The sequence below is a fragment of the Clavelina lepadiformis genome, chromosome 9 (genome assembly GCF_947623445.1).
Source record: "Clavelina lepadiformis chromosome 9, kaClaLepa1.1, whole genome shotgun sequence".
Taxonomy (NCBI): domain Eukaryota; kingdom Metazoa; phylum Chordata; class Ascidiacea; order Aplousobranchia; family Clavelinidae; genus Clavelina; species Clavelina lepadiformis.
Genome location: NC_135248.1, coordinates 14484558 through 14506475, shown reverse-complemented (window position 1 = coordinate 14506475; position 21918 = coordinate 14484558). Strand labels below are relative to the sequence as shown.

Genomic DNA, 21918 nt, shown 5'->3' with positions numbered 1-21918 from the left:
AATAACATGTTGTAAATATTTGAATAGAAACTTTGGCAACTCTAATATTTTTAACACATTATGTTTTACAACGATATTTTTAAGCGCTGCCATTTTCTCTTGTTGTCATTTCTGCCTCTTCAAAAAATACCTGAGACAGAGTAGATGCAAACATTCTAATTGTGAACGTTTCGAATGTAAACTGACTCATTGTTACATTTGAAAGCTGAACTAAAATTTCAAACAATAAAAGCCGCTTCAATAGTTTGTACTGTAATAATTTTATTCATTTACCTTTTAATTTAAAACATTAAAATTCAATTTATATGAAAGTAACTGTTTGTAACCAAAACAATAACAGACAACGATTACAATACATATTGCATGTCTTTATAACAAAAAATTTACCAACTCCGCTTTTTAGCTACGTCCAAGCCTAAGGAAGAGATTTTTTGTTCATTATTTTCCGATTTTTACTCATTCGTCCCGCCAAAAAAAAAATTGGTAATGTATGTTCCAGGCTAGGCCTAGCCTAGATTGGCGGCGCTTAATACAGGTCACCTTTAGTGGTGACAGGATCGACAAAAAGACTTTAAATGCTACTTAGGATAGATTGCAAGAAAGCATAGATTGTATTTGTAGCGAAATGTTTACTTATGTGGTTGTGCACTTGTATACCGGTAAACCCGAAAATTCTTTTCACCGACTTAAACCCGGCCATGATTACTCATCGCACGAGCCCTGGTTATGGAACTAGCCTTTGTGCATTTTCTGATCGTCCATAGTGGAAAGTGTGGCACCTGTATGCACGCCTGAGATTTATCAATGTACACTTCAAATATTTTACTCATCACGTATTTTTTTTTTGGAAAACTGCTGGACTTTACAGTTGATTGTCACACATATTAAATTTGCTTGTGATTCCTTGATTTCTTTAATATGGTGGCTTATTGTCCGAATTTAGAACTTTCCAACAGGTCTACTGAGGCACAGTGCAGAGTGTGGCAAGAGTACACCCAAAGTTTTGTGGCAGACAGAGTATTGCACGCAGGGAGAAAAGCCGTTCTTACATTTTTTTTGTTTTCTGTTATAAAAGGAGTGCTACCATTCTTACCGCAAATGCGGGGTATGCTTGAGTCACAAGTTGCATCCTGGTACAACTGAACACCGAAGTTTTGCTTCTAAACACCTGATATTCCGGCTAAAACTGCCGTACTTTACAGTTAAGCACTGAAGTAAACTCTGATTAACATAACGGACATGTCCGATGATAAATAAAGTCTAGCTCTTGCAAATTCTTCAAGAAGTTTGTGCTTAAAGTTCACTGTGTTTCAAAATTCACAACACTCTGCTGTGTAACACTTTTTCAATACTCATTGCAAGTTTGAATAAATAGCGCCTGATGTACATTTATCGCTTGATTTAGGAATTGTTACAAAAGAAAATTAGAACGTGTTTGTAAAAGCTTATTGTAACTTATTTGAACTCTAGGTAAAAAGCTTTTGTTACAAGTATATATATACTACTTTAGCACTTGGATATATAGACGTATCGAAGACGTATTGAGTTTATTTGCCAACAAAATGAGCAAAAGAAGGAAGAACCGTGTCGTTTCTGATTCAGATGAAAGTGACAGTGATGACCTTGTTCAAGTAGATCACGTGTCTGCAGCAAAGCGTCAAAAAAACAGCGTCACTTCATTGAAGCCCAAAATACAGACGACAACAACTAACTCTTCGGACTCAGACACATCTGATGATGATGTGGAGTGGAGCATGGGTGGAGAGTCAAGGAGAAAGAAAGCTTTAAAAAAAGGAGGCCGGAGCAAACACACTAAACAATCAGCGAAAAATTCCAGCCCAGACAATCTGGATTCAGATGAAAACTCATTTAGTGATGACTCGTCTCACGAAGATGGTGAATTGTCATCAAGTGGAGAGTCTAAAGCTGACGATGGCTCAGCCTCGGATTATGAATTCGATGAAGAAGCACTGAGAAAAGGATTTGATGATGGGTATGATTCGGAGCTCGTTGGAGATGAGACGGATCGTCGCCGATTGGAGAACATGACAGAAAAAGAACGTGAGCAGGAAATTTATAACAGATTAGAACGGCGTGAAGCTTTGCAAAAACGATTCGAAATTGAGAAGAAGCTTCTACTCGCAAAGCAGCAAAGGAAAGGTGACAGACACAAAAAGAAGAAGAAGTCAAAAACACCAGTCATGAGTTCTCCATCCTTCCTGCCGGATCGTTCCGACAGAAGAAGAAATATGGAAAAGAAAAAGGAAAACAAAACCTTGGAAGACTTGAAAGCGGAGAGAGAACGAAAAAAGAACAAAGCAGCGGAGAAGAAATTGCAAGTCAGCGACGTTTACTCTGACGATGAGGATAATGATGATGATGAAATGCCGATATCGAAAAGTCGATCTGCCGGGATGGTGTCTAGTTCCTCTGATTCCGACTCTGATGGAGAAATTGCTGACACATCAGATAAAGATGAAGAAGCAGAAAATGTTAAAATGCAACCTTTAGATAGAAAGGAAAAACTATCAGCTATTCGATTGTCAAGATCCAAATTGGAAAAATGGATTCATCTTCCTTTTTTTAAACAAACCGTTTTGGGATGCTACGTCCGCATTGGAATTGGCAACCATGAAGGCAGGCCAGTTTATCGAGTGGCTAAAGTAACCGATGTTGTTGAAACTGCCAAAATTTACCAACTTGGAAAAACTCGAACCAATCAAGGCTTAAGGTTGAAACATGGTCAGCAAGAGCGCGTCTTTAGGCTTGAATTTGTGTCCAACTCTGACTTTACGGATTCCGAGTTCTTCAAATGGAAGCAAGCCATGGCTGAAGCGGATGAACCTCTTCCAACTTTTGATGACATCGACAAGAAGCAAGCGGCAATCAACAAAGCGCAATCGTACAATATCAACGATACTGACATTGATCACATCATAAAAGAAAAGGGGCGGTTCCGAAAGACTCCGTTTAATTATGCAATGAGGAAGACTAACCTCATGAAGCAGAAAGAAATGGCCGAAGCTCGAGGCGATACAGAGGAAGTGACTCGTGTAGGTGAAGTGTTAGATGAATTGGAGGAGCGCGCCACTCACCTAGATAAGCAGCGGCAAGAGAACATAGCCGGGATAACTTACATAAATGAACGCATCAAATCGGACAACTTGCAAAAGGAGAAAGCTTGCAAGGAAGAGTGGAAAGCTTTGCGGAACACCGTGGCCGACCCATTCACAAGAAGAAGATGCAAACCAGTTCTCGTGTCTAACACAGAAGATGGAGAGCAAACGCAAAGACTTCTGCAAGAAATGGAAAAACGTTACGGCACCAGTTCGTCAGGAAGTAAACTTACACCTGACCTAAGCAAGAAACTGACTACTGCTGCAAAACCAAGTAATGCGACCGGAGATCTTTTTGATGCGCACGATTTTGATATAAAACTAGATTTGCAGATGCCTTCAGCTGACCGAACTCTTGTCGCACCCAAAGTAAATTCATCGAGTAATGTTTCGGACGCCCCTTGTCGATCACTTAACCTGGCTGATTATAAAAAGCGCAGGGGTTTGATATAAACTTTATTTTACTGACATTATTGTCTGTTTTAGGCTGAATTGTTGTTCATCACATTTGATGTGGATTTGATTATTGAGCTGATTTGCATATTTGTTCTCCGTTGAAATTGGGTAGAAGCAGTCATAATAATAATAAACATTGCAACAATGGTATAAATACAAAGTTGCCTCACTCTTTACAAGTTCCGTCACACAAAAGAACCTGGGTTGTAATATAGATGGTATATTAATATAATCGACCACTTTTGTGTAACAATTATATAGTTTTCATGTTTATCTTGACCTTATCAGCTTTTGCTAAATCGTGTTTGTGTTCGTGGAATTACGAATCATTGAGTTTGCAGTGTTTGACTTTGATAACAACAAGTCATTTGATTGGAATGTTAGTCTTGGTCGTTATGCTAATTTCAATGCTTTTGTCGATAGTAGGGCTGCGTATTGTTGCAGTCGTCGTATAATTCAATTTTTAACGTAACCTTTCCAGTCCGGTTATTGTTTATCTACAGTAAATGTAAGGAAATTATTTTAACCGTTCATCAACAATGTCAGTTAAATCTCACCAACTTGCACAATAACACTATTGTTGGTTTACTTGTCTGTTTAGTGTGAGTGAAATGTTGATATTTTGTAACTTCTCATACATCCCTGACAAGTTTCAGATTTGCAAGTTGATTGAGACATAGATTATAATCTACCAGATAACAAATTGTAGCTATTTGTTATTGGTAGCTCTTCTTGAAATAACAAAGAAAAAAGTCTTTTATCGAGTCCATTTTGATGTTGTATTTTTGTGTTCTAGTAATAAATTTTTTTCATACCTTGCTATTTTCTTCTGTTAGACTAATAGGCACGTGACCTATAATGTAAAACCATTTTACTGCTCTAATACTCTAAGCTGGTTGAAGCAGAATTTTGAAAGCCACAAAATCATGAGTGGATTTCTTGAGTGCATCGAAGTGGAAAATTTTAAATCCTACCGAGGAAAGATCCTGATCCCATTCAAAAGGTTCACCGCAATCATTGGACCAAATGGCTCAGGTACTATGCTACATACAGTAGTTTTTACATTTGTTTATTTTGTAGGTTCATAAAATATTTATACTGTCTGTCAATTTCCCTTTGACCTTTTTATTCCAGGAAAATCTAATCTCATGGATGCCATAAGCTTTGTACTTGGCGAGAAGACCAGCAGCCTCCGTGTAAAGAAATTATCGGAATTAATCCACGGAGCTCCGATTAATCGTCCAGTGGCAAATCGAGCCAGGGTCTCTGCCACTTATCGCAATGAAGATGGTGAAAAAACTGAATTTTCTAGGTATGCTTTTTGCAGTGTTCCTGTCTCACACATATTCTTACTTGTTGTCGTACTGTCGAAATATTCTTGCCTTGCACATGTTTATGGGCTACTTGCCCTGTTTCATGACTAATCAACGTTAGGAATTTATAATTATGTGGTTTCCTCTACAGGATAATAAAAAGTTCATCAGCAGAGCATCGCATCAATGATAAAGTTGTCTCTCATGCCGAATATACAAAAGAAATGGAGAAGATTAATATCTTCATCAAAGTGAAAAACTTCCTCGTCTTTCAGGTAGTGAAATTGAAGCTTTTTGTAAAATAGAGAGATCGTGCAAAAGAATACATGGTTCATATTTTTATAAATGATGTGCACGTATTGCCACAATTTCTCAAAATAGTGTTAAAGTGTAATAATGTTACTAAAAAAGCTAAAACTCTACCTACAGGGCCAAGTAGAATCCATCGCGATGAAGAATCCCAAGGAGCGAACTCATCTGTTTGAGGAAATCAGCGGCTCGGCCGAGTTTAAGGAGGATTATGACAAAGCCAAGATTGAAATGTCAAAATCCGAGCAAGAGACACAATATTCCTATCACAGAAAGAAAGGTATTCGGTGGTTCCAGTAAATATGAATTTGATGTAGATGGACATTTGCAAATGTATTGAAAAACAAACGGGTGTGCACAAAAATTGCAGGGTTTTTTAGAACAATGAACAACAATGCAGCTAAATATTAGAGCGAGGATTGTTAGGATCGTTGTCAGGATAAAATACTTATCACTTCTAATGTTGCGATTTTGTAGGAATCGCCGCCGAACGTAAAGAGGCAAAACAAGAGAAGGACGAGGCAGAAAAATATCGCAAACTCCATGAAGATTACGCAAACTCTCGGCTCCAGCTCATGCTCTTCAAGTTTTTTTACAACGACAAGGACATAGATCGCGTGAAAAATGAAATAGATGTACGGGAATTGGTGAAGTTTTTGTGATAGCGGATTTTATGCATTCCAGGATTTTGTTTTGTCTTTGAACACATTCTGAGTTATCATAGAATTGTCTTCATCCTTTACATCAACTTTCAATAAATTCGAATTTTTTTGCAGTTTTGTCTGTTTTAGTTGGTCATTTGAGTCGTCATTTTCAACTTATTTTCCAGTCAAAGTCCAGAGATATCCGTCATCATTCGAAGAAGAAGGAGCGTTACGAAGAGGAGATCAAGAAGAAAAAGCAGGAGCAGGGAAAACTGATGCGGGAATTATCAGCGCTCGAGAAGAAGATTCAGGAAAAAGAATCTGAACTCAATAAGAAAAGGCCTCTCTACATTAAGGTGAAAAATAAAACCAAACATAGTAATGTTATTATGACAGCGTGATATCATCAAGTAACAATGACGAATGAATGGTTTTTCTTGATATGACCTTTGTGTTATGTATGCGTTTTTGTTTCGTTTATTATATTGGAATTCATGTATACCACAAAGGTGGTGTATTTAGCTGTTGTGATTTAAGTTTTCCCACTTGTCTTTTCCAGGCAAAAGAGAACACCAACTTTGTGATGAAGAAACTCGAATCTGCACGAAAATCGCTTAAAACATCGGAGAGTCGCCACGAGAGCCACATGCAAGTGATAGAGGATCTTAAGAAACAGCTGCAGGAAATTGATGAGAAGCGCTCGGAATATGATGGGGAGGTAATATGATGTTGATGTTTGATGTTGAATATAATGTTTTATTGAGTGCTTAAAATTACAGTCGATGTCGATATTTCTAATTTAATGCCGTGTTTTCTTCATCATGAGCTGTTTCGTATTATCAAGGCTCAAGATCTTTGTGCACAGTTGAAGTTATATTTTTTGATTTAGAAAGGCTTTTAACTGATGAAAGCTTGTGCTTTCTGTATCAAAAATTTCTTTTTCTGCCAGATGGAAAAAATTAGCCTGACACAAGGTCGTGATTTTGAGTTGGAAGAATGTCAAATTCGTGAATACAATCAACTTAAAGAGGAAGCAGCAAAACGATCCACTGCTATCAACACGGAAATCGAAAAGCTGCAAAGAGAACAACAGAACGATCAGGAAAAGTAAGATGTCTGTTGGATTTTCTGGTTCATGTACGGCATTGCTTCTTAAACTTATTGAAAGTATTGAACCCTGCAAGTTTTACATTTATCAAAACTCTCCGTTAAAATTAGAAAGGTTTGTCATATACAATATACATCTGTGTGTCCTGATTTTTGCCAAACCCCAGAAATTGACTCGCTGAACCTCTGGGGTTTGATCCAACCAGTTTAAGAACCACTATTATAAGGTATCACATATACCTACAGGAAAGCTTAATCACTAGATGTGTTATTTGTGTCGAACAGTGCCTTTATAAGATTTCTATTTCAGGTTGGATGCAGAAAAGCGGAAGAGAGGGGAATTAGTCGCTCAGAAGAGACAGAAAGACAAAGAACTGGAAGAATCCACGACACGAGTGACAAAGTTAAAAGATTACATCGAGACAAGCAGGAAGACTTTGGCTGAGCACAAGAAACTAAAAGAGCAACTTGAACAGCAGGTGATGAATATTACACGTCAAGTTTTAAAAAAGTTTTACTTGTTTCAGATATTTCCAAAACATTAAGTTTCCCTAACTTATAATCTTCAGTTATTTTATTCCTACTTTATTAAAAACGTTAAATAGCCCCAGTACAGGTCGATTTAACCAAACTACGCGCTTGGTAGTAACTGACACTGCTGTGACTACCAACAATCTCTATGATTATGAGGCAATATAACTCTGGAAAAGTTAAGATTTTAGACCTTCACTTAGTTTGCTTTCCTTCGTGCAGGTACAAGAGTCGTTTGAGAGGATCCGTCAGATCAACATCGAGCTCGAAGAGGTGATGCGGACACAAGGGGATGCGAAAGTAGATAGAACGGAAAGCTCGCGTCAAAAGCGCCGTGTCGAGTTACTTGAGACTCTAAGAAGGCTCTTTCCCGGAGTGGTAAGTTCGAAAAACTTTTATTTTATTACTTTTGAGAATTGTGTAATGTGGTAAATACAGTTCATCAGGGGTCAAACATGTTTTTTCGAAACTTTAGTTTCCCTGATATGCCCAACTGGTTATACCTGGTCAGTTGTGAATACTTCATATATTATTCGTTGCTATTGTCAGTACAACAATGTATCATGCATTTATGGTATGAATGATATCAGATTCATTCTCTGGTCAGATATAATGTGTAGCAGTGTCCCCAGGACAAATTTTAGTGTGGCTTTCTTAGTAAAAGTTTTCTGGCGTCCTAGTCAAAAGAAGTTGTAAAAGGTGCATTAAAACATCAACAAAAAGTATTATTACACCACATTTTATAATGCATCTGGTTGTAATTTTACCTCCAGTTGCAGCTGTCACTTAGTACTGATGCAATATGACGTTGTGATGGTTACGTCACGAGTTGTTTTCGAAATACTGAAATTTTATTTTGAGATTTTGCGATTCAATTGTTGACCGGACTTGAATTCTCCTTAATGACGTTCAGATAAATTACCTCGCTTGAACTGGTGTGCCATATATATACCGATGTAATGCTTGCAATCCTTCCCTTTGTATGACATAATACAATGGTCATAATTTCATTAAAGACTTCCACGAAATTCCATTAGTTCGGCAGCAGAATGAAGTCTAAAGACGAGCTTTGCAGTGCACGTGGCGACTTACTGTGGCACCATAGTGACATCATAGTGCCTTGTGGCAAACCGTTTGGGAACCGCTGTCTTTCTATGGCAGCCTTAGTTTAAATAGAGCAATGTGTTGCAATGCAATTTTGCAATTTTCGCAATGTGTTCTGTATATGTGTTAATACGCTGTTTCATCCGATTGTTTTGTGCTCAGTATGGGAGAGTTTTGGATCTTTGCGAGCCTGTCCACAACAGATACAAGATCGCCATCACCAAAGTTCTCGGGAAATACATGAATGCAGTCATCTGCGACACGGAGAAGACCGCACGCGACTGCATCCAGTACATGAAGGAGCAGTGCGCTGAACCGGAAACTTTTCTTCCGCTCGATTACATCGAAGCGAAACCAGTCAATGAGCAGCTTCGCGAAATAAAGTACGTGCCACACTGAGCTACTAAATATCAGGCATCTATTTCTTTCGTTGTAGTTTTATAACCGATGATTTTTGTTGTACCATAAGGCTTTGACTTCTGGAAGCTTTAGTGATGGATAAATCAACGTCTAAGACAGTAAATTTTGCTGCTGAAACATGTCGAGACATTAACAAATAAAACTGCACACAATATCATTTATAGGGAACCACGCGGTGTCAGGCTTGTAATTGACGTCATAAAATACGAACTTCCAGCTATCAAGCGCGCTCTGCAGTTCACCTGCGGCAACTCCCTTGTTTGTGAGAGCGCAGATGATGCCCGGAAAGTTGCCTTTGGACAGGTCCAAGTTAGACAGAAGGTACCTGTTAGTAATTGCATGCATACATGCTATAGTGGTTTTGTTTATAGTCTTTATACATGTATTGAGACATTTTCTTTTTTCAAATCTGTGTAAGACGTTATTCAATAAACTAAGTGTGTCTATCTAACTGTTTGTACGTTGATCGTATGCTCTTGAGCCATTCCTGAATAATAATTTATATACACTTTAATTATCTTGAATTTAAATTGCATTTAGTTTTATTTTGTTCTACTTTTTTTACTTCTATGTCTCATGAAAATGTGTTTTCTGGCTTGTGTCTGTCAAACTTTTACAGGTAGTAGAACTACATAGTAAATGTTTTAGGAAATTATTTTGTTTCCAATTCTCTTTCAAACACTAGGAGTATCAAGAGGCAGCTATGAGAAGAAACCAGGTTAAACGTAACTTTCTGCATGGTGGTGTCATTAATTAACTACTAATACATTTGCACTAATCATGAACTGCTTGCATCAAATCACAGTACTTTATTGCCAATTTGACTGTTCATGCATCTTTGCATGTATGAAGTTACCTAATCACTGATGCTGATTTTTGACATCATCTGATGGTTGTTACCACATTTTCTATGTTTGAGAAAAAACATTAGCACCTGTTATGCCTGCTATATTTGCTATGATACGGGTTTATGATTGCATAAATCTTCTAACACACCCCATCATATGTATATTTACTACATGTCATATGTGTAATTGCATGTGTATTGTCGTGATCGATTAGGTATTGATCGACCGGACATTTTGTGGTTTGAGATGACTTTCATTTGCGTTCTGTATTTTTGTAGTCGACGAACAAAGTAACTGTTGGCCATGCTCAAACACTTAATAGTCAAAAAATTATATTTTTATTATATTTTCGATGAACTCTTCACTTTTAGTATCAAGAGTTAGTAAAAAGTATTCTAATGTTAAAGGCGGTTGCATTGGATGGAACACTCTTTCAAAAATCTGGTGTCATATCTGGAGGGACAATGGATCTCATGAAAAAAGCTCAACGCTGGGACCAAAAGGAATTGGACAAACTTCAAACTAAAAAGGAAAAATTGACTGAGGATTTGAAGAAACGTAAGTGTTTTATGTCAAAAGCTTTAAAATTTGACGGACATGCATTGCACGTAATATACCAGTCGTCGCTGTTTTGTTAAACCTTTATAATTATGTTGGCATTAGCATCATGATAAGTTTACTCATTACCTTGTCAATATTTTTCGATCATTTTAATTCATCCAGAGATGAAACAGAAGCGCAAAGAAGCCGACTTGAAGAATGTCATCAGTCAAATTGGTGGCTTGGAAAATCGCATAAAGTATTCACAGAATGACCTGGACAACACTGAAAATAGGAATGAGAGAGATTTCATACAGGTATCAGCGGCATATCAAAAAGATGTTATCATAGTTGTAGCTGGCCTACTACACTTATTCAACTGGCTTTAATCCGGCATATACCGATGTAATAAAATAAGAAGTCGACATATGCCTGCTCCATCCATTGTTGGGATCAGGGGTAAGATTAATTTTCAAGATCTTCTCGCATTTTACCTTGTTATCTGTTACAGAAAATAACTCAGCTGGAAATGGAACTCCAGAACTTTGAGCCTCGATTCATGGAAATTGAAGAGAGAATGACGGAAAGATCGCAAGAGATCAATAACTACAAGGAGTCAATGAACGAGGTATCTTGTGGTGGCTGTGATGTCATAGTCAACCAATATTAACAAACAAAGCATATCCGCCATTGTCAGTATGTTGGAAGCTACCAACATCTCATAATACGAGTTATTTTGCAATTTTACTGCAAAAAATTTCACTGACCTATCTGTGGGCAGGTTGAGGACCAGGTGTTTGGCACGTTCTGCAATCAGATCGGGGTCACCAACATCCGCGTTTACGAGGAACGTGAGCTTCGACGGCAACAAGAAATGCTGAAGAAAAGGTGAAATGAGGGCACTAGGTCATAGGTCATGAGCATGGGAATGCTTTTCTTGAAGTTATGTGTAAAAATGTTAATTGTCAGGCCAACTACCGGATGTGATATACAGTGAGATGTGGTTAATTCAGAGTTCATTTAGCCGAAATTATCGTGATCAGGCAATGATTATCGAGAAAAGGAAATCCTATTTTCATGCTTCTTATTTTCTTTTGCTGTTTTGAAATCTTCAATTATCCTGTAACGCTTTACTGACAAAATGGTTCAGATTGACGCGATCCCACTGAATCACGATCAGTCTTACATCTCTATTCAACATTCAAATACTTAAATGAGTATAAGGGACTGCTTGTACCAGGATTAATCTTCACAACAAAGGAAAAGCTTTTTTTAAATTGTTGGTATTAAATACATTTGCTGGGCTTGGACTATGCATGATAAGAAATCATAAGACAAAATACTCTTTGAGCATAGCATGATATTACAGTGACACAGGACAATCGGAAAAAGTTTTTGGCATTTAGTTCAACTGTCATTTTGTAATATCAGGTGATTCCGTGCTTAAATTACAAAGAAACGTAACTTTTTTATGCATGGCCAATGTAATTGGGTGATATAAAAAGCAGACAATGCACAGAATACATCGACAGAAAGACAGATTAGCTACGTGGTGATGTAGCTTGGATTATGTTGTTATCATCCTTGACAGTTTGTTGAACAATTTTATATCAATATATTCCTCTGTTGCTTTACATTGTGGTTGCTTTTGTAGACTGGAGTTTGACACTCAAAAATCGAGAATAACGAACCAACTTGAGTACGAGAATTCACTCGATACTGAGCAGAACGTGCTAAAGTGGAGAGAAATGATCAGGAACGACGAAACAAACATCGAGAAACACAAGCGCGAAGAGAGGAAAGCGATCAAGGTACTGACCTGAGCTGCAGAAGATGTTGTGTGTTAGGGAAATAGAATGCTATAACCAAACAACAGGATAAATTGTCACCATCGTGCATCTGGCGAATGAGAAAGGACTTCAAAACCCTTCCAATTTATTAAGCCCCATCATATGAGTTCTGTTCTTTTTGCACAACTCCTGCATTGTGGTTACAATTATTAGGTAGAATACCTTATTTGGAAGGTGTATCAGTCATATGTTAATGATAAAAATTAGCTTTGTCTTAAATCTTAATAATATCTTACTCACTGTTGCAAATTGAAAGATGATACAAGAAACAGAAGATGAGTTGCAGGAGTTTAAGACAAGCAAGATCGACAAACGACGAAAATGTGACGACAAATCGACTGAAGTTGATGAGATCAGGAAGGAATTAGGCAAATTAAACAAGGTGAGGAAAAAAGAATAAATATATATAAAAGATAAACATGAAATTAGGAAACTTGGGCAAACCTGCTAGTTTAATAGAAAAACTAACAGGAATCATAATTTTGTTCATAATTTATTCAAAATAAGAAAAACAGCACTAGAAATAAGATGAAGAATTCCTGTTTCCAATACTCTTCATTTTCAGTTCACGAATCCATTGTCAGAGTGTGATTTTTTTAGGAAGTTTCCCAATTCCAAAAGTTGATCACGTCGCAAGAGCTGAAGTTGGACCAGAAGCGAGAACTCAAACACTCCCTACTCCAGCAATGCAAGATGGGGGACATCTCTCTTCCCATGAAGAAAGGGTCCGCCATGGACATGGACCAATCGGTTCGTGTTTAGGGGATGCTGTTTCTGTTAAAAGTTTGACTTCGGCGGCCGCTAAGACATCACAAGAGTCTACTTTTATCACTCAGTATACTTCTAAAAACCAACTGCTAGTTTTTTGCTGTAGTTGTACAACTTTGAAAACGCTGTTTCATTCCTCGAAAATAGCTTTGAAAACACATGACACACACAAAAACGTTGCACCTTAAGTTGTTACACTGGAATGAAAATTCATATGTCATTTTCAAGGACATTAGAAGTATATGAGGCTGCTAGAAGGGCTTATGTTGGACAAAATTTGTTCATTATTTAAAGGACGTTACATCGGAGCAATCAAGCCTGGGTCTCAGTCAAAGCACGAATGTTGTTTATGAACGAGAGGCAAATATGGAGATTGAATACAAAAAACTATCGCAAGATTTAAAGGTGATCTTAGTTTTAAGGAATTTGTTGATGAAACAGCCACAGCTATAACAGTAGAAGCCGTAACCTGTAGTTTTAAAAGCACTTTAAGTCGTCCAATGTTGATAAACGATTTAACCAAAGTGGTATAATTTGAAGGCACTCAATACTAAACGATGCTGTTTGTATCGTTTGTGAATGCTGATGTTTTGAATTTATTTTTATTTTTCATAAAACACTTTTTGTTTCATTCATGTCTAAATTTTGTTCTTGGTTGACAATTATATCATCTTCATTGAAAAGAACCTCGACGTGGATGAAGTGAAGCGTGAGAGCGACCGACTCCAGTCTCGCATGAACGACCTCTCAACAACCATTCAGAGGATAGCCGCTCCGAACATGAAGGCTGTTATTCATTTGGATGAGGTTAAGACACGTTACCATGAGTCGAAGGATGAGTTCGACAGCGTCAGAAAACGAGCAAAAAAATCAAAACAGGTACAATTATATAAATGTCAAAGTTTTCATTTTGGCCGCAATTAAATTTGAAATACAAGAATGTTTTTCATTTTTTGAGTAGTATTTTGGACGGCTGATCATTCCAATAATTCAATCCTTGATGTTAATGTATTGTAGATCATCGCAGTACTTTACAAGTTTTCGTTAACACATTCTCAGTGATTTTTATGATAATTTACTCTACTTGGTGAATTTGTCAAAAGTGTTTAAAATCCAAATTGTATATTGAAGCGAGTGTTTTGCTTGTTCCTAATCGCATTATTTTATTGAAAACATATATATATTCGACACTTCTCTGGTGTTTCCTTTTAAACCTAATCTTCCATCTTATAACAAAGTCATCTGAAGCTATCTTCTGATTTGAATTTGACCAATTTTTTACTTGTCTTCTTATTTTCCTACTTTAAACATGTTGATTCTTGACATACCTCAATGGGGAATAGTCACTTGCTACAACAAAAAAGGCTGAAATAGACATTTGTGAATATTTTTCCAGGATTTTGAAATCGTCAAGAAAAAACGCTTCGAGCATTTTAATCAGTGTTTCGATTACGTTGCAACAAAGATCGATGACATTTACAAGGAATTATCTCGCAACAACAGTGCTCAAGCATTTCTGGGGCCCGAGAACCCGGAGGAACCTTATTTAGAAGGTTGCTGAAGTTGATTTTCTGTCTTATTCTGAGAAAAATTGAAATTGTAATAATTTATAGCCCAGAGTAAAGGATTTTAATAAACGCAAACAATGTGTAAGCATGATTTTAATGGCTAAAGACTTGTCAAACTACCCACAATGGAAAAAGTGAAGATTGTTTGTTTAATATTTGACATAAAACTAATTGCATGTTACTTAAATCAACTTAAAATCTTACCCTAAGTTACAAATCAGATGCATCTTTAACCAATGCAAATCCCTATCCGCCAGGCACCACCTACAACTGCGTTGCTCCTGGAAAGAGATTTCGACCGATGGATAATTTGTCTGGTGGGGAAAAGACAGTTGCTGCTCTTGCCCTCGTATTCGCCATCCACGACTACCAGCCATCTCCTTTCTTTGTACTCGATGAGATTGACGCAGCTCTCGGTGAGTTTACTCAAACTGGAGTGCTTTGTGTTTTGAAGTATGAGCTGTGCGCAACTTACATGGCTGAATGCAACGTCTGTTGCTATCATTGGGTTAATCACTGTTTTAACCGGAATTTGAGTTTCAAACACGCAGAGTAATCTCGTGCGCCTGTTACATCGCGGTTTCATTTTATGCGAAACCTGTGTTCATTCCTTCTTGTTTCAAGACAACACAAACATCGGCAAGGTGGCGGAATACATCAAAGAAATGTCGAAGAAGGTTCAATGCATTGTGATATCACTGAAGGAGGAATTCTACAACAAAGTCGATGCATTGGTTGGGATTTACCCAGAGGTACAATAATGATAGCCGATCACCAATTAAGGGTTCATGCTCCATTAGTAGACCACTTCAGTACCTGTACCAGCATTGCTATTGATAGAATAGGCTGCAACGCAACTTGGTAAAAACGATTTAAAAATGTCCTTAACAGACTTAATTTTCCTTTTTTGCTCTTCAGCAAGTAGATGGCTGTATTGCCAGCAAGGTTGTGACCCTGGATTTGACTTGTTATCCTGAAGTCGGTGATGCAACAACCGCCATCTAATACGTCATGGTGACGCAACAATCGTTTGTTGAAAATGTTAAAAGTTGTCAAAGTTTTGTGTTGTGCAGTTTTACTTGTTAATCGTAGATGGGCCACTGCCAAAATTTATCGTGCTAATAATAAATAGCCTGTTCTTCTAGTGTGGTTATGTCTCTAACTCCTTGTATGGCTAGCTCATGATAAAATCACTAGCCAGCTAGGTAGATCACTAGCAGCTACGGGACTGGTGTAAAATAACTACTTTCATTTCAATACAAGCAACGCACTATAAAGCTGTTGAATTAATAGACGGAGCTCAAAATTGTGAACCCATGCACTATTTTAAACCTTGTGGAAGGTGACTCTTTTAATACCAGAGCAATCTTGATTCATCGTGGAGTCTTTGTTTAAGAAGCCGATAGACACCAAAAACTAAGATCTTTATAAAAGGGTTAGATCCGTTCGAAAGCGTGGGAATTAACCAATGATGGGTTGGTGTTGTATTTTAACCTGGGGATTACTTCAGCAGTGGGCTGTTTCAAATTTCCGAGGCGCAAGCGGAATGCTGGGGGGAATTATATATTACAGTAGCCAATATAGAAATAATGCCAAAGAAACTGGTGTATTTCAACGAAAAACACAAAACAATGTACATAATAACTATTGCTCAAACACTATCTGTAGAACGCATTACGTAATCATGAGCGTGTATGTTGTTTATTCTTTCCCAAGTTTCTTGGGTAAGGGATTTACCAAAATGCTTTCGATGAATTCAAAAACAGTCTGTGGGTCTTGGTCTGCGTTTATCCTCACAGCCTGGTTACAAAGATGTTAAAATATAATTAAATTATGATATAAACAAACAAAATGTAAATAATATAATCGGTATATAGTAATAAAAAAGCAGGATATAGGATTGTACCCTAACATTAACTTTTAATTTCTCTATATAAACCGGCATGAACTGTGTAAATATTCACCAGTTTGTATGTTTTTAGTAAACTGACAGCTTTGTTAGTTGAATAAGATCATGCGTTTGGTGAAGGAAAGCGACAACTGTGCGCGGTGTTATGCACTAGCTACAATTAACGTATTTTATGATAGAAATAACAGTGGTAAAACCCACCCCGTCGTCCCAGTAGAACTCGCTTAGTTCTTCTGAGTAGCTGTGGTATTCATTGAGATAGTGACGCACTGACTCCTCCGAGTCTTTCAGATGTTGTTTGCAACGTTGTTTAATATCCGACGATCGTGGAGGATTATAGAGTGTGTGATACCTGCATACATGATACAGTGGTCATTTAGTGAGAACCGACACTCAACAATCCTGGAGTATTTCCTCATGAACGTGAGTTGGTCGGCAGTTGAACAACTTCCTCGTTTACCTTTCACCACTGATGGGATCCGTGAGACGATAGCAGAGTCTCTCAATGACGCAATCATCAGGAATATCCATGAAGAAAATGCGGTTCGGGCGCAGTCCAGCATCAGCCAAACCCTGCAAATACATCCAACGGTCTTCAGAGTAGATTTTAAGCCAATAGCGATTAACCAAACACCACACAAAAAAACTCATGCAACATGAAATTCTACCAAAACAAAGTGTCGCAGTGTATAAGGTTTGGCTTTAGCGACCGCTTAGAGACTTTTAGAGATGGCTGCTGTTAAAAACTAACAGATAATTTTATGACGTCAGTGCAAAAGTCTAAACTTTGAATGACTGTTGGAGAAAGATAAGAGACCGTTACAGTCATAAAAAACGCTGACTGCAAGTATAAGCAGGACACAGACTAAGTTCAATAAACAGTTAGTAGCTTACCTGGGCCTGTGTCATAGTTATGGGAAAGCCGTGGAGCACCCAGCCTTTTGTGGAAGCGTCAAGCTCGGTCAAACGATCAGCCACGATCTTACAAACGAGGTTGTTGGGAACGCGAGTGCCTTCTTGCACATACTCGCGGACCGCTTCACCAAGCTTAGCCTCACCAGCTATTTGTTCCTTTATCAAGGTCCCGCAAGAGACTGTCAGAAAAAATTCCGCTTTTAGTGCTATGGGAACAGTTTTGTGATAACTCGCTATGGGATAAAGAATTAATCGGAGGTTGACATAGGTAAAATCAGTAGAGCATAATCTGAGGCAAATTCATCCCCGGTGACAAATTTGGTATAGCCAGGGGTTCCATTTATCTAACTGTTTCAATTGTTCTATCAAATTTATCCGTTTGAATGTGTATAATCTTCCAACAACGGATTGTGTGTAGTCTGTCTATTTTATTGAAGGTATCTTTGTTATTAAAAACTTGCGTGACGAGGTTGAGAACTCCTGGTCTAAATGGTCTACTTGTTGTCAGTGTTCAGATTTATGTTATGATGTCGATTTCACACACCAAAACAAAATATTAAACCTGTAAACTTCTTGGAGATCGCTTATTTGTGCTGTCACTTACCGTCGACTATCTTGTATTTTTCTGCCAATCTCTTCGCCATCGTTGATTTCCCGCATCCAATCGGTCCAATAAGCAGGACACGAGGAGTGTGTGGGGCCACTGATCGTTGCTGGATGTTTATGTAACTCAACACCTGTGGCAATACAGAGCATTCCTAAACTGATCTAAGCCAAATGGGCATTAACGATAAAAAGAGATCAAGTATAGATTAATATTAAAGCAAAAACAAAAACTTGCTTAAATAGTCAGATGAAATTTAAATCTGACAATGTGAGGGTAAATTTACGAGATGTAAGCTAATGAGTTGAGGTTGTACAAGAACAAATACAGTACATTGGTTGAATAAGATGGATGAAACAGGTAAAAGAATCTTGGAACTTACCTGTGCCAAGACATCAATTTTTGGTTGATCCGCATTCACTTTCATATGAATGTCAGGGTAAGATGCCAGCACTCCATCTATTTGCCGGGAATATTCAGCCTGCGAAAAGGGTATTTTATTAGAGTGTGAGCATTTCCTGAAACAAAACTCGCAATTTGGACTTTGGGTGACTTAGCATTGATTCATTCAAGGTGGTTTAACTGATATTTTCTAATCCTGGGATAAGTTTAGTCTATAAAGATCAATCCAGTATGCTGTAGTTACAGCTAGAAAAGGGCTGATGCGTGATCGAACCTGAATATCGCCCGTGTGGAAGTATTGAGTGAACACGAATACTATTGTACAGTATCAAACAATTTATTAACTTCTGTAAAATGTGACTTTCATCTATCTATCTGTGAGCAAAAGTCATTTATTATTCATTTATTTGGGACCTTAAATACCATTTAAATATTATTTTGTAAACAAAACCAATTATCCATTGTTTGGATCATGTTGTAAGCCGAATTAGGCAATGTCTTAATGAAGTTTTAACGTTTGGTATTCATACAAAAAAGTTATTTCATGTCACATGGTACGTGTGGTTGCACGAGCCTGAATAATTGGTCACGTGGCGCAACCAAGCTAGCAACTATCCGAACACAAAATACCAACCAATCTTTTCCTTGTTTCAACTTCCGAAATGCCGTCAGGTTCTAGCAATCGGGCCTGTATGGTCGAATCTTGCGGCCAATCGAATGTTGTGTGATAGACGTCGCCAGTAATTGGGTCAACGCGCTTCCCAGCTTGCCTCTCCACTAACATTGTGGATGGGGCGTCAAGTACAACTGTGAGCAAACGCAAAATTAAAAGAAAACTTGGCGACCAAAACTTCAAGTGGAAAATTGGAAATAATTACAAGCATGACTTAGATGGCCAACTTTTCTTTCTTGCAACAGCAGATTTTATGGTAACTATAGTAATTCGAAAATGAAAAACTAGTGATTTAAGGACAGGAAGTTGATATTAATGTTATACCTACAGCAGAAGCCATCAGTGTTTGCCGTCAGTCATGTTAACAAGTTATACACACAAACAAAATGCTCTTTTGGTAATAAAATTAACTTTATTTCCAAGTTATCTTTTTCAGGACAATTAAGGGTATACATCTGTGCATTGTTAAACAAACTGTTGATGAAACAAACATTTAATTTTATCAACAGAGAAGCTTTTTCCTTGTAAGAACCTACCAACGTGCTTTAGCATTATTCCCAAAGATTGAAGTTCAATAGCTTGCTGTCTGTTTTGTGGGAATCCCTCAAGGACATATCCTCGTCTAATGCAGTCCTTCCTCTTCAAACGATCTTTAATTAATTGCACCTAAACAATAACCCATTTTTAAAATAAATGATGCAATGATGATGATGATGGGTTCCTGAATGACCAAGTACTTGTTTGGTCAATAAACCATACATGTTGTCTTCTGTGGTTCCAGACCAATACAACTCACGGATGGTTTAATCAAATACAACTAAACCCAGAATGACTCAACCAACATCAGTAGCTTGAATAGTTCTTAGATTGAATCCAGCTCAAGTACATATCTTACCCAGAGCGTGTCAGGCACAGGCTGTGATTTGCTGATGTAGTTCTTCGCTTCATGAGCCGCGTCTGAGAGATCATCATCGAGTAATCCTTCTCCTGTGACATGAACTGAATTGATCTTTTTACTGAGGGCCGCGCTCTAAAACACAATGATGTCTATGTTTAATTCTCTATTCTGTTTGACACAAACCATATAAGTTTCGCAGTCAAGCACCACCAATAATCTGTAAAATTTGATTGACGCAATTGCACAAAATCCACACATTTGTAGCACATACACACGAAGCTTACAATTCCACTTTTTCCACTTGCAGGTGGCCCAATCATGGCTATTCTTGAAACTGCAAAATAATGCATTTTAAATGTTGTATATGCAGTCGTAATTGTGGAACATATCTTAAGTAGGACAGAAGTACTAGGGATTATTGTATATTTCAATAGTTACTCTGTAATCTATAGGAATATTGTGTCTTATCAAAAATCCCAACATATTCATAATTCTTTATAATTAGTTTCAAGCTGGATTTATTTTTATTTTTGACACATGAAAGCTGACACAGAAAACATGGCTTGTCCATATCAAGAAGTTTGTATTCAAACTAAAATTTTTTATAGCCTACTATGATAATTAATTAATTAGTTATCATAATAATAACTAGTCAAATAAATTAAATCTAAAGAAACTCACCATCATTATTGTCACGTTTCATCCAGTCGATAATGAACTGAATCGGGTCATCTGGCCTGTCCACAATCAATTGACACATCAGACGCTACGATAAAAGGCTTTAAAATTAAGAAATGCAAATATAGTAGCTTACATTATAATTCACCTGTACGGTAGGCCTATAGCTTATAGGCTACTAGTAATTAACAAAATTAATCACGTTCACTATTAAAAATGAATCAAATTTATGTTATATTCCGCCTATTCTGTAATATTTCATTCTTTGTTAACAGAAAATTTGTTTAACAAAGATACAGACTACATAGGCAACTACTATGCCCAAGATTGATCTGGGAATGGCTCCCTTATTGTTTGATACAGGTTTTGCAGTGAAAGAAGTAACTTTTACACGGCAACAAATTGATTTAATGAACTTCCAGTAGGCGGTATTTAAGCTAAAACTATCTAAATTTTGAAAACAATGGATGAAACTTTAATTAATCGGTATCATTACAAATCGTTTACCTTGTACATGTCAAATATTCCATGTTCTTCTGCATAAACTCCAAAATCGGGCGGAATCCGTAAAGGTTTTTTAGTGGCATCCATGATTAAACAATTTTAAACATAAATTTGAAATTAATTTCATTTAAAATAACCATAAAACTCGATCTTCGTCTACTAGCCTCACTGCCTCACCAATTGAACTCGATTTATACGGTTGTTATTAGTTACTGTAATATAGATATCTTATTTATAAAAACGTAAATTTTATGAAAGGGAAGTATGTTGCAAAATTAGTTTTAAAGTATGTTTGGGACCGATTATTATCCTATAATTTCAGTTTTAAATTAGATATTTACGTTAATATACTTTTATTAAATGAAATGAAGGTCTACAGGTAATTGTCAATTTGTTTCCTTTGCAATCGTGGCCGCTAGAACGCGGCAGAACCCTTGTTTAAATTTTATCATTTATTTTTCCCCCTCAGCTTAAGAAAGGTTATTGTGCTTCAGCACATGGTTGAATAAAATAATTTCAAGTTAGCTTCTCCCTCAGAGGACTAGAAGCTGGTTAAGAATACTGTACATGCAACTCTTAAGGCGTTTTGTTGCTTTATAGTTTATAAGTTGACTTATTATTATTACTCATCAAGCATTTGATTTCTTTTATGTTAAGTTATTTGTCCAATTAATTGGCTGATGCAGCATCGTTAAACATTTCAAAACTAATTTACCCTAGTTCTTAGTTTTCTGTACAATTGTAGGGCAAGTAATTTATTA

The 21918-nt window shown here is 37.1% G+C and overlaps 3 protein-coding genes across 4 annotated transcripts; 2 read left to right on the top strand and 1 right to left on the bottom strand.

The window, feature by feature from the left end:
- The first annotated feature begins 1114 nt into the window (after positions 1-1114).
- On the top strand, positions 1115-4409 carry LOC143470297 (RNA polymerase-associated protein RTF1 homolog). The gene has a single exon (XM_076968341.1). It carries the CDS (start codon positions 1563-1565, stop codon positions 3567-3569), a length of 2007 nt encoding a protein of 668 aa, XP_076824456.1. The 5' UTR covers positions 1115-1562; the 3' UTR covers positions 3570-4409.
- On the top strand, positions 4377-15718 carry LOC143470296 (structural maintenance of chromosomes protein 1A-like). Of its 2 annotated transcripts, XM_076968337.1 has the most exons (26): positions 4377-4607; positions 4707-4884; positions 5037-5160; positions 5315-5474; positions 5672-5829; positions 6024-6194; positions 6398-6556; positions 6788-6945; positions 7256-7424; positions 7699-7854; positions 8743-8963; positions 9165-9321; positions 9686-9718; positions 10256-10406; positions 10572-10705; positions 10900-11016; positions 11170-11276; positions 12043-12199; positions 12495-12620; positions 12839-12988; positions 13301-13411; positions 13691-13885; positions 14403-14559; positions 14832-14990; positions 15199-15326; positions 15493-15718. In XM_076968337.1, the coding sequence occupies exons 1-26, from the start codon at positions 4499-4501 to the stop codon at positions 15577-15579; spliced, it is 3732 nt and encodes a 1243-aa protein (XP_076824452.1). In that variant the 5' UTR covers positions 4377-4498; the 3' UTR covers positions 15580-15718. The 2 variants fall into 2 exon arrangements, with proteins under 2 accessions (XP_076824452.1, XP_076824453.1); XM_076968338.1 differs by lacking the exon at positions 9686-9718.
- Positions 15719-16152: 434 nt separating this feature from the next.
- LOC143470498 (adenylate kinase 8-like) lies at positions 16153-21324 on the bottom strand. The gene is made up of 12 exons (XM_076968668.1): positions 21161-21324; positions 20657-20741; positions 20260-20309; positions 19973-20107; positions 19614-19743; positions 19039-19211; positions 18385-18483; positions 18003-18135; positions 17378-17577; positions 16944-17056; positions 16685-16835; positions 16153-16374 (listed from the first exon to the last, which is right to left on the bottom strand). The coding sequence occupies exons 1-12, from the start codon at positions 21242-21244 to the stop codon at positions 16276-16278; spliced, it is 1452 nt and encodes a 483-aa protein (XP_076824783.1). The 5' UTR covers positions 21245-21324; the 3' UTR covers positions 16153-16275.
- Between the last annotated feature and the right edge of the window lie 594 nt (positions 21325-21918).